Below are 12,958 nucleotides of genomic sequence, written 5' to 3'. Positions count from 1 at the left end.
ACACTGGAAGACTTAAAGAGGCTTGGGGGCCACCTCCACAGTTTCTGAGGAGGGCCTGAAAATCTGCATCTCTACCAAGTTCCCAGGTGATGCTGATGCTGGTCAGGGGACCACAGTTTGAGAACCACTGCCCCAAAGCCTCCATATTGCTAATTAACCATTATTGTTTCTGCTTGCCAATGTTAAATATTTACAAAGTGTTCTACTTATTCATACATACTTCAGTAATTTTCACAAATGATTTTTTTTTTCCTAAGAGGTGTCTCCTTTTATACCCTGTCCTGATAAGTTTGCTGGGATGTTTAGACTACTCCGAAGATGTTTTATTTTGGCTTCGACTTTATGGAGGAGTTATTATTTGAGTCAGAGGGTATTTCCTTTCATTACCCCTATAGCCGTCTTTTCCAAACATGGCACTTATAAAAATAAGCGTTTTGGTAAGAGCAGCTACACAGCTGCTCTGATTTTTGAGTTGCCTGGCATTCATGGTGGCTTTAGCCTTTCCCCATTCTGCATCCTAAGCTGGCTTTGTGCTCTTAGAGTTTAGCCAACCACAATCATCTAAATATGTGACTTGGGACATACTCCCAGTGGCCTTCTGTCCTGGATGCTCACAATTTTCCAGGAGTTTTCCTTTTCTCCTAGACCACCCACACAGAGCTGTGGGTGGGGGGCAGGAATGGTGAAGGTGGGCCCTGCGTTCCACCGCCTGGATCAGACCTGTATTGGCTTGCTGTTCCCACTTCACTGTTAACAACCCTCCTTGTTCTCTCCCAAAAGGCCTCATTTTGGATAAGAACACTGTGTATATGCTATTTAAATTTTTTTTTTAAATTAAAGTGTAGTCGATTTAGTGTTTTATCAATTTCTGCTGTACAACAAAATGACCCAGTCATACATATACATATATATATACATTATTTTTTAATATTTTGTTTGTTTATTTATTTATTTATTTTGTTTTGGGGGCCGCACTCGCAGCATCTGGAAGTTCCCAGGCTAGGGGTCAAATCGGAGCTACAGTTGCCAGCCTATGCCACAGCCACAGCAACATGGGATCGGAGCCACGTCTGCAACCTACACCACAGCTTGTGGCAACCCGGAATCTTTTAACCCACTGAGCAAGGCCAGGGATCGAACCCGCATCCTCATGGATACTCGTTGGATTCGTCTCCGCTGCGCCACAACGGAACTCCCTAGACATTCTTTTTTTCATATTACCTTCCATCATGTTCTGTCACAAGAGACTGGATATAGTTCCCTGTGCTATACAGTAGGGTCTCATTGCTTATCCATTCTAAATGTACTAGTTTGTATCAACTAACCCCAATCTCCCAGTCCATCCCTCTCTTCCTCCCTTCCCCTTGACAAGCACAAGTCTGTTCTCTATGTCTGTGAGTTTGTTTCTGTTCTGTAGATAGGTTCATTTGTGCCATGTTTTAGATTCCACATATAAGTGATATCATATGGTATTTGTCTTTCTCTTTCTGGCTTATTTCACTTAGTATGATAATCTCTAGTCACAGCCATTGTATATATACTATTAGTAAAAGTATTCATGGAGGCAGGTGGATGGAGTTTTAGCAGGAAGTCTAGGTTTCTGACTAGGAGAAGTTAGCAAAATATTTGCCTTAGAGACGTTCTGTTTGCTCAGAGAACTGAAGGCTCTTGTGTCATACTCTGCTAATCCTCATCGAAAGTGTTGGCCTTTCTTCATCTAGTTCTTGATGGGCTGGAATAGGGTTGCCTGAATTGCTCTCTGAAGAATTCATTGACCTCTTTGTTTATGGGGTTTTAAGTCCCAAACATGTATTAAACCAAGTCTCCCCTAGATTTTGAGTTTTTCTATTAAGGGGATGCTTCCTGAGTCTCTCCTGCTGGCACTCTGTCCACAAAGAAGAGCAGTTGTTGAGTATCTGGGTTGCCAAGAATTTTTGGCCAGGGTCATGTAGCAAAGCTGAGGCTTGCTATGACCGGTGCCAGTGGGTGTCAGCCACCCTCGCCTCACCAGGCTGCCCTCCACTCTGGTCGAATCCTTCTATTGCAGGAGCCATGGCAGCTGTTCTAAACTATCTCTGCCTCTCCCCCCGAGACCCCTCCTAGCCCTGGCACTCTCATCAGATCACAGCCTCATCTGTTTTACAGGCAAAACTGAAGTCATCCCATAGGACCTCACTGATTTTCTTTGCTGCATGAAATATTTCAATTATTGGGCAGCTTTACTTCCCTTCTTGTGTCCAAATAAATCCTTCTCCTTCTGGCTAAGGCTTAGTCTTCCATCTGTTCTCCTTGTTAATGGCATCAGTGACTCCCTTACTATTTTCTCTTACCATTAAATGCCCTTTTCTTGACCCAGCTGTAGCTTCAAGCCTTCATCTCACCTTCATTTCTACTTCTATGGAAAAGTCAGGCTATATCTCTGGAACACCCCCTGCCCCCACCTTTTTTTTTTTTTTTTTTAGAACTGATGTGTTGTATAACTTTTAACTGAATTCTATGTACAAGGTTTTCTCTGGAATTCACTTATATCAACTATAGTGTGCTGAGTTGGCTGTCATTTCTTGACTGGTTGCAAGCTGGTGACTTGTAGATTGGATCCTGCCTGCCACTGTATAGAAGCTCTGGTAGTGCTTCATGGGGGTTCCAGCAAGAAAAGAGTGGAAGGAATGAAAGAGAAGTCATTTTTTAAATTTAATTTTTATTTTTTATTGGGATATTGTTGACTTACAATGTTGTGTTAGTTTCAGGTGTACAGCAAAGTGATTCAGTTATACATACACATGTATCCTTTATTTTTCAGATTCTTTTACCCTATAGGTTATTACAGAGTATTGAATAGAGGTCCCTGTGCTATACAGCAGTTCCTTGTTTTTTATCTATTTTACATGCAGTAGTATGTATCTGTTAACCCCAAACTCCTAATTTATCCCTTTCCCCCACCTTTCCCCTTTAATAACCACAAGTTTGTTTCCTAAGCTTATGAGTCTGTTTCTGCTTTGTAAATATTAAGTTCATTTGTATCTTTTTTTTAGATTTCACATTTAAGTGATATCATATGATATTTGCTTTTCTTTGTCTTACTTCACTTGGTATGATCATCTCTATGTCCATCCATGTTGCTAAAAATGATATTATTTCATTCTTTTTTATGGCTTAGTAATATTCCATTGTATATATGTACCACATCTTCTTCATCCATTCCTCTGTCAATGGGCATCTAGGTTGCTTCCATGTCTTGGATATTGTAAATAGTGCTGCCATGAGCATTGGGGTGCATGGCATGCATTTTTTTAAATTAGAATTTTCTCTGGATATATGCCCAGGAGTGGGATTGTTGGCTCATATGGCAACTCTACTTTTAGTGTTTTAAGGAACTGCCATACTGTTTTCCTTTGTGGTTGCACCAATTTACATTCTCACCAACAGTACAGGAGGCTTCCCTCTTCGAGAAGTCATTTTTGAAGTTAAAATTGCTTAGTTTTCCATAATTAAAGGAAGAGACATGTTTGGAGGTTTCAAGTGTAGTTGGAGCCTAAGCAGGATAAAGATAAAAGGCCACATGGACTCCTTACAGTGAACCCCTCATCTTCATACTTATCAAGGATAAAGAGAAAAATCTTCAAAGCCACTGAATTGTGTTTATGTTGTCTTTTCCTTGTTAGGAAAAGACAGCAGAGGTGAGTGGTGTTATCCCTCCCTCACACTGCCAGCCTCTTTAGCAGCCATACCCTTTACCACCTGCTCTTCCTCATCAGGTTTTGTTTTTCTGTATTATTTACTTGCTGCTTTTCTTAACCCTGCCTTCCTCAGTGTTAACCCCACCTGAAGTTCTTTTCTTTGTCATCTTCTTCCCCAAGCTCTTGGCTTCAACTCTCGTGTTGCTGCTGTTGTTGTTTCTCACAAGCACATATCTCTAGCCTCAGACTTTGCCCTTTATTTAAGTCCCAGCTTTCCAGGTTGGGCATCCATCCTGATGACACAGTAGCATAATGGTTCATAAAGTGTGGTCAGGCAACCATTATGGGTCTCCGAAACCCTTCGAGGGGTTCCACAAGGTCGAAACCATCCTAAAAATAATGCTATGATGTTATTTGCCTTTTCACTCCCACTCTTTTAGGAGTGTGCAGTGGGGCTCTTCAGAGGCTTCAGGATATGTAGTGATGGCATCCTCGTGGCTGATGGGACAAATGCTTGTGTGCTCTAGTGTTTTAAAATGTTCTTACCTTTAATTTCTAATATGGTAAAAATAAAAAGATATAACCCACAGAAAAGGAAGCTCTTTGGGACTCTCAGTAATTTTTTCTTTTTGGCTGTGCCCTTGGCATGTGGAAGTTCCTGGGCCAGGGGTCAAACCTGTGCCACAACAGTGACCTGAGCTACTGCAGTGACAATGCCAGCTCCTTAACCTGCTGAGCCACCAGGGAACTCCTCTTAGTAATTTTTTTTTTCTTTTGTCTTTTGTCTTTTGTTGTTGTTGTTGTTGTTGTTGCTATTTCTTGGGCCACTCCCGCGGCATATGGAGGTTCCCAGGCCAGGGGTCAAATCGGAGCTGTAGCCACTGGCCTACACCAGAGCCACAGCAACGCAGGATCCGAGCCGCGTCTGCAACCTACACCACAGCTCACGGCAATGCCAGATCGTTAACCCACTGAGCAAGGGCAGGGACCGAACCCGCAACCTCATGGTTCCTAGTCGGATTCGTTAACCACTGTGCCACGACGGGAACTCCCCTCTTAGTAATTTTTAAGCGTTCCAAGTGTTTTGGTCTGAGCACAGGTTGGAAAAAGAATTTCCAGACTCATAGCAAGGTGCAGAGAAAGGAGTTTATTGAGATAAGAAATGCTGCTGGCACAGCGGCCAACTTCCTGGTGATCAGGGAGAGCCAGCCTCCAATGGAAGTTGACTGCTTCTTTTTATAGCCAGAGGGTAAGGGAAAGGGTGGTAGGGCTTTGTTGAGGGTCTGAAACTTTCCTCATCCCTGGTAAGAGCCTGCTTGGGTAAGCCATCTCTTTATTGAGAGAAAGAGAGCTTGCTGGGGCAGGCTTCTTCCTTATTGGAAGAGAGCCAGGCCTGTCGTAACCGTCAGCTCCAGGTTTTGTTCATTGGCTTCAGCTTTTGTGTTTGAGCTGATATGCTGCGGCTTGAGTTCTACATAAAAGAGTGCAAAGGCCAAAGAGTTGGAGATCCCGCTGTGTGCCTGATGCTCAGTAACTTCACAGGGGCCTCTTGGTCCTCCCTCCCCTCCCACCTGCAGAATCAGCTCCTGACGGCACCACCTCACCTCCAGACTCCAAGGCAGGAAGCTTTTCCTCAGCCTCTACAAATACTATATACCAAGAAGAGTAGTTACTATCACACTTAGAAAGACAAGTAAAGGCCAGGGTGTGGGGGGCCTTCAAATGGAGATGGAACGATAAGCAATGTGGGACTGAGGATGAGCCGAAGAACGGGGAGGTCAGGGTGCAGTGCCCTGCTCTTCCCATTGTGCACATCCCAGGCGAGCATACCTACGGGCACGGAGGTTTTGTGCTGTGATGGAAACAGCACTATCCTCACAACACCCACGTTGGCCTTGCAGGGTGCTCCACTTTTTTATACATAGTTTTTATCAGTATTATATTATTGCATCTTTTTTTTTTTTTTAAGAGGGAGGCTCTGGGAATAGGCAGAGTAAGGATGTTTGTTCACATTTTGCTCATTGAACTGAAGTTCAGGTTGAGGGGGACTTTCTCTGGGTCATTAGGCTCTTAAGTGCAGAGCCCAGGACCATGACCCTCGGACATCTGTAGGGGGAGAGACTGAGGTCAGGAAGGGGCTTGGGAGGCACTGCTGGAATCTGAGCACACCGGTCGGTTTGCAGTTCAGATCATCAGGAACCAGAACTTCCAAGTGTCTTCTGCCTCCACAGGGGCATTGGGGAAGATGTTTGTTTAATAAATGAAGGCTAAGTGCTTGAGTACATACAAACCCCCTTTCCCGTCCTATACTTTATAATTTTGTAGCATTTTATTTAAATATAGTCGATGTACAATCTTGTGTTAGTTTCACATGTACGGCAAAGTGACTCCATTATACACTTACACACATCCATTCTTTTTCAGATTCTTTTCCCATATAGGTTATCACAGAGTATTGAGTAGCATTCCCTGTGCTGTACAGCAGGGCCGCATGGACCATCCATTCCGTTACAGTAGTGTGCACAGGCCCCTTTCTTTTTTTTTTTTTTTTTTTTTTTTTTTTGTCTTTTTGCTATTTCTTGGGCCACTCCCGCGGCATATGGAGGTTCCCAGGCTAGGGGTTGAATCGGAGCTGCAGCCACCGGCCTACGCCAGAGCCACAGCAACGCGGGATCCAAGCCGCGTCTGCAACCTACACCACAGCTCACGGCAACGCCAGATCGTTAACCCACTGAGCAAGGGCAGGGACCGAACCCGCAACCTCATGGTTCCTAGTCGGATTCGTTAACCACTGCGCCACGACGGGAACTCCACAGGCCCCTTTCTATACTTTATAACAGCACTTCTCAAACTCTGGTCCCCAGGTGAGGTCAGTATCCTGTGAAAAGAAGGGCGCTGCAGTCAGTGACATTTAGGAAAGCTGCCCACTGGTTCTCCTGCTGGGGACCTAAGGGCATAGCAGTACATTAAAGCTCTGAGGAGTTTCAGTCTATGATAAAATCATGTGTTACACTCAGTTTAACCTATTGTTTGATCCTGAAATTTTTTTTTTTTTTGAAATAGAATGCCTAGTACCACCCATTGCATGGAATAAAATGAATATTTCCAGGACATAGTTTGGGAAACAGGGACTTAGTTTCATATCATCCACATTGCTTATTGGATAGGTAATGTCAAGGGAAACATTAAAAATTGACTCTGACCAATCACTGACCCATTATTCTTTCTCTGGTGTCTTCACCCTTCCAAGCTTCCGATTTAAATCTCCTTCATGTCAGTGATGGCAGATTTCAGTTTTGTGCCCTTGTCTCATTCGTGACCTGGATTTGCCAGCACCTGATGCCCTCTCTGTTCCCTTTCTCCCCGTGGGTCTGCAGGGGTAGGTGCTCACACCACTTCTAAGACGGCCGGCTTCCCCACACCTCTTCCCACCTGCCCCCAAACCAGCTTCCCACTCCAGGTCACCCCAAGACCAGAGGAAAGTCCTCACGGCTGATTTGGATCAGCCCTTGTTCACATGCTATCCTCAGGCCTGCCTGGCCAAGTTCAAAGTCAGGCTCATGTCCAAGTCCTCCCACGGTTGGCTCACACTCTGTTTTTCTAACATAACTCCCAACACTTCCCCTCATGGAGTCAGGGAAGTGCTTTTCACAGTTGTGGAACATCTTGATGTTCTTTTTACGCAAGTTCTGTGTTCCTTGGAGCCTGCTGTTGTCTTTGCTTGGAATCCCCTTTGTTTCCCCCTCTTCCTCCGTGTTTTCTCAGCAGATCTATCCATCCTTCTGAGCCCGTGCAGAGGCTACCGTCCTTAGGAAGTTTTCCTTAGCCCTCTCAGAAGATGATTGCATGTCCGTCCTCTTGGGTGTCATAGCACCTCATGTATAATTTTCTTATAATGCTGACCAAATTCTGCTTCTTTTTTTTTTTTTTTTTTTTTCTGGCTGCCTTGTGGCATATGGAGTTCCTGGGCCAGGGATCAGACTGAGCCACAGTTGCGACCTATGCCACAACTGCCACAATGCCAGATCCTTAACCCACTGTGCCAGGCTTTGGATCATACTTGCGTCATCCCAGCACTCCAGAGACGCTGTTGGGCTACAGCAGGAACTCCCTAAATTCCCTAAATTCTGTCCTCAATTCCACTTATTTGTATGTCTACATATGCTTGCTCATAGCTCAGTGAAGTCAACCTCTGACTTATACGTATGTGTGTCCCCTTCAGAGCCTAACCCGGGGATTTTACTAAACAGGAATGGGGAAAAAAATTGTTGAAAAGATATAAGTGATTGTAAAATGTTGTTTTTATTTTTGTATGTATAAACTGTCCTGCTGCAATTAGCATAATGTATACAGTATTCATAGGTTCTTTAATTAATAGTTCTTCTAAAGTGAAATTGCAATAATGGGAATTCAAATTAGTAGGTAGTCACAGAACTATTTTTTTTTTTTGTCTTTTGTCTTTTTTTTGTTGTTGTTGTTGTTGTTGTTGTTGTTATTGTTGCTATTTCTTGGGCCGCTCCCGTGGCATATGGAGGTTCCCAGGCTAGGGGTTGAATCGGAGCTGCAGCCACCGGCCTACGCCAGAGCCACAGCAACGCGGGATCCGAGCCGCGTCTGCAACCTACACCACAGCTCACGGCAACGCCAGATCGTTAACCCACTGAGCAAGGGCAGGGACCGAACCCGCAACCTCATGGTTCCTAGTCGGATTCGTTAACCACTGTGCCACGACAGGAACTCCTCAGAACTATTTTTAATTGAGTTATAAATGTACCTTCATTCTTAGTATAAAAAAGGGTTATGTTGTTTCCAAATCCCCTTTGCACAGAATAAGGAGACTTTGACCCAGGAAGCCTTGAGCCCCCGACCGAGCCTCTCCCTAGCTGCCCCCTTGGCCTTAGGGGCTGCATCCTCAACCTCCTGCACGTCCCAGAATTGCAATGATGGCCAATGTCTGTACTTCCAATAACATTCTCGAGTGCCTGTCCAGTAAGGAGAGAGGTGTCAGCACAGCTTTAAACAGGTCAAGGCCACTTGAAACATGTTTACCCTGAGATCAGTGTCAGTGTGAGTAACCTGAGAGTGTTTCCTGTACGTAGTAGAGTTCCAAACTAGCTCCTTCCACAACTCCACACTCCCAGCCCTCTCTCTTTTGTTAATTATTATTATTATTTATTTTTTTTAATCTTTGGCTGTGCCTGTGGCATGCAGAAATTCCCAGGCCAGGCACCAAACCTGTGCCACAGCAGTGGTCTGAGCTGCTGTAGTGACAATGCCAGATCCTTAACCCACTAGGCTACCAGGGAACTCCTTTCTTTCTTTTCTTTTTTCTTTTTTTGATGTCTCTCTTTTTTTAAAAGTTTTATTGAAGTATAGTTGATTTACAAGGTTGCGATAATTTCGAACTCCTCTTTCTTAATTAGCACTTTGGGGCAGTTTCAGAAATTTCATGCAATGCCTTCTTGTTGGGAATTGATTTTAAAGACCTATATCAGAGGGCATTTTCCAGTGATTATCCTTACACTTGTTTAGGGTGTGGGTTTAATAAAGACCATTAGCCAAATCATTTCAAGGAGAAACCCTGTGGTCTAGTCTAGAGCAATGCTTCTCGAGTTTTATTGGGTGTGCAGATTACCTGGGGATCATGTTGAAATTCAGTGTGTCATTCAGCAGATCTGGGGCAAGTTGGAGATTCTGTGTTTGTAATCAGCTCAAGATGATTCTGTTGTTGCTGGTCCATGGCCCGCAGTAAGCTGAGGCCTCGAGTAAAATCCTGGGATTCAGTGATGCTGGATTCTAATAGGCTCTGTCCTTGGAGAAAAGTAGGTCTTGGTTTTCGGGTTCGGTAATATTAGGGGGTTGAAGGGAGTGATACCTAACAGCTCTTTTCGCTCTAACTTTTTAAAAATAATTTTATTGGAGTATAGTTGACTTAAAATATTGTGTTCATTTCAGGTATACAGCAAAGTACATATACGTATATTCATTCTTCTTCAGATTCTTTTCCCATATAGGTTATTACAGAGTATTGAGTAGATTTCCTTGTGCTATACAGCAGGTCCTTGTTGGTTATCCATTTCTTCCATATGTAGTGGTGTGTATGTGTCAATCCCTACCTCCCATTTTATCCCTCTACCCTGTGTTTCCCTTTTGGTAACCATAAGTTTGATTTTGAAATCTGTGTTCTGTTTCTGTTTTGTAAATTAGTTCTTTTGTATCATTTTTAGTTAGATTCCACATATAAGTAATCTCCTATGGTATTTGTCTTTCTCTGACTTGCTTCACTTACTATGATAATCTCTAGGTCCAGTCATGTTGCTGCAAATGGCATTATTTCATTCTTTTTTATGGCTGAGTAGTATTCCATTGTATGTATATACCATATCCTCTTTATTCATTCCTCTGTTGGTGGACATTTAGGTTGCTGCCATGTCTTGGCTATTGTAAATAATGCTGCAATGAACATTGAGGTGCATGTATCTTTTTGAATTATGGTTGTCTCTGGATATATGCCCAGGAGCAGGATTGCTGAATCATATGGTAACTCTATATTTAATTTTTGAGGAACCTCCACACTGTTCTCCATAGTGGCTGTCCCATAGCTCTAACATTTTATGATGATATGGAGGAAGTAAAAAGAATGAGGCAGGCTGCAGTTGTCTTAATCTCAATCCAACTTTAATATTTATTACTCTTTTATCTTAAATGTGGTATGAATGACCAATAGGGGAGTTTTCTTATTCATATTAGAATGTAGCCCTTCAAAAAATAATTGTAAACTCATGACTTCATTAAAAAATTGCATATAAAACACATTCCTCCCCCTCATCTTTCACATATGTTCTATTGTTTTTATTAGGAAATACTCCATAGCTTGGGTGGGATTGAAAACCTAGCTCAGGTAAGTGTTCTTTTGTGGTGATTGGTCTTGCCTTTCCAGTTTGTGCTGGTCTTTTCCATGTGGGGCCATGCTTCTGGGCAGAGATTACACTGATGTGTGTCAGTGGACAATTTTCTAACCTTAGCTGCCCTCCAAGGAGAGGAGTAGGTGGGATTGGCAAGAGGTGTGAGGCAGGACACTCATAGGCCAGGGAGGGACTCCTGGCTAATTGGGTTCACTTTACTCAGCCCGTTGAAATGAGAAATTCTGTTGAACTCACCTGCCTTTAGTCAGTTAGGAAAGAAAAATGGGTGTTGCTGGCAGTCCCAAGGCTTCAGCATTGCATACACCAAGTGATTGTTATAAAGATGTTCACGACTTTTTCACACAAAAAAGAATTACTGTGTTCACTAAGATATTAAAAAATAAATGACAATGTGAGGCATGAACTTGACTGCATTTACTTTTCTCTTTTGGTAACTACTGAGGGAAGGTAATGAGATAAATGTATATGCTCAGCTAGTCCAGTGCTTGGTTTTATTAATATAATAAAACAAAATTTTCAGGCATGGCATTGAACCGAAACGGCCCATTCTGAAATCTATACTATGTATGGAAATAATAATTTTCTTTTCTTTTCTTTTTTTTTTTTTTTTTCATTTTTTTATTACTCAAATGAATTTATCACATCTGTAGTTGTATAATGATCGTAACAATCTGATTTCACAGGATTTCCATCCCACAACCCAGCACATCCCCCCACCCCCAAACTGTCTCCTCTAGAGACCATAAGTTTTTCAATGTCTGTGAGTCAACATCTGCTCTGCAAAGAAGTTCCGTCTGTCCTTTTTTCAGATTCCACATGTCAGTGAAAGCATTTGATGTTGGTGTCTCATTGTATGGCTGGCTTCACTTAGCGTGATAATTTCTAGGTCCATCCATGTTGCTAAAAAAGATGGTATTTTGTTCCTTTTAATGGATGAGTAGTATTCAATTGTGTATGTACCACTTCTTCTTGATCCACTCTCTGTCAATGGGCATGTAGGTTGTTTCCATGTCTTGGATATTGCAAAGAGTGCTGCAATGAACATCTGAGTACATGTGTCTTTGCGAGTCGTGGTTTTCTCTGGATAGATGCCCAGGAGTGGGATTGCTGGATCAAATGGGAGTTCTATTTTTAGCTTTCTGAGGCATCTCCATACTGTTTTCCACAGTGGTTGCACCAATTTACGATCCCACCAACAGTGTACTAGGGTTCCTTTTTCTCCACACCCTCTCCAGCACTTATTGTTTGTAGACTTTTGGATGATGGCCATTCTGGCTGGTGTAAGGTGGTACCTCATCGTGGTTTTGATTTGCATTTCTCTAATAATGAGTGATGTTGAACATCTTTTCATGTGTTTCTCGGCTATCTGTATGTCTTCTTTGGAGAATTGTCTGTTTAGATCTTCTGCCCATTTTTGGATGGGGTTGTTTGTTTTTTTGGTATGGAGCTGCAGAAGTTGTTTATAAATTTTGGAGATTAAGCCCTTGTCAGTTGAATCACTTGCGAAGATTTTCCCCCATTCTGTGGGTTGTCTTTTTGTTTTGTTTAGGGTTTCCTTTGCTGTTCAGAAACTTTTAAGTTCTATTAGATCCCATTTGTTTATTTTTCTTTTTATTGTCAATACTCTGATAGGTGGATCTGAGAAGTTGTTGCTGTCATTTATGTCAGAGAGTGTTTGGCCTAGGTTTTCCTCTAGGAGTTTGATAGTGTCTGGTCTTATATCTAGGTCTTTAATCCATTTGGAGTTTATTTGTGTGTATGGTGTTAGGGAGTGTTCTAATTTCATTCTTTTCCATGTGGCTGTCCCGTTTTCCCAGCACCACTTATTGAACAAGCGGTCCTTTCTCCATTGTCTATTCTTGCCTCCTTTGTCGTAAATTAGTTGGCTGTAGGTGTGGGTTTAATTGTGGGCTTTCTATCCTGTTCCACTGATCTCTATTTCTGTCTTTGTGCCAATACCACATGGTTTTGATGGATGACTGTTGCTTTGTGATATAGTCTGAAGTCCGGGAGCCTGATTCCTCCAGCTCCATTTTTCTTTTTCAGGATGTCTTTGGCTATTCTGGGTCTTTTGTACTTCCAAACAAACTTTAAAATATTTTGTTCAAGTTCTGTGAAAAATGTCCTTGGTAATTTGATAGGGATTGCATTGAATCTGTAGATTGCCTTGGGTAGTATAGTCATTTTGATATATTAACTCTTCCAATCCACGAGCATGGTATATCTTTCCATCTATTGGTGTCGTCTTTGATTTCTTTCATCAGCGGCCTGTAGTTTTCAGAGTACAGGTCTTTTGTCTCTTTAGGTGGGTTTACTCCTAGGTATTTTATTCTTTTGGATGTGATGGTAAACAGG

At 42.5% G+C, this 12,958-nt stretch overlaps 1 protein-coding gene across 6 annotated transcripts in view; it reads left to right on the top strand.

Moving 5' to 3' along the window:
• Positions 1-12,958, top strand: part of NEK10 (NIMA related kinase 10) — a 180,719-nt gene that overhangs the window by 51,133 nt on the left and 116,628 nt on the right. For 5 of the 6 annotated variants that reach the window (XM_021071459.1, XM_021071460.1, XM_021071456.1 and 2 more), the window contains one exon: positions 10,537-10,578. The exons of the other annotated variant lie outside the window; for it this stretch is intronic. In XM_021071459.1, coding sequence (XP_020927118.1) covers positions 10,537-10,578 — 42 coding nt within the window. The remainder of the gene's footprint in view (positions 1-10,536; positions 10,579-12,958) is intronic. 6 annotated transcript variants of the gene reach the window in all.

The sequence above is a fragment of the Sus scrofa genome, chromosome 13 (assembly GCF_000003025.6).
Source record: "Sus scrofa isolate TJ Tabasco breed Duroc chromosome 13, Sscrofa11.1, whole genome shotgun sequence".
In the NCBI taxonomy this organism is placed as follows: Eukaryota; Metazoa; Chordata; class Mammalia; order Artiodactyla; family Suidae; genus Sus; species Sus scrofa.
Note: the sequence above shows the minus strand (reverse complement) of the source record. Positions and strands in the feature narration are given on the sequence as shown.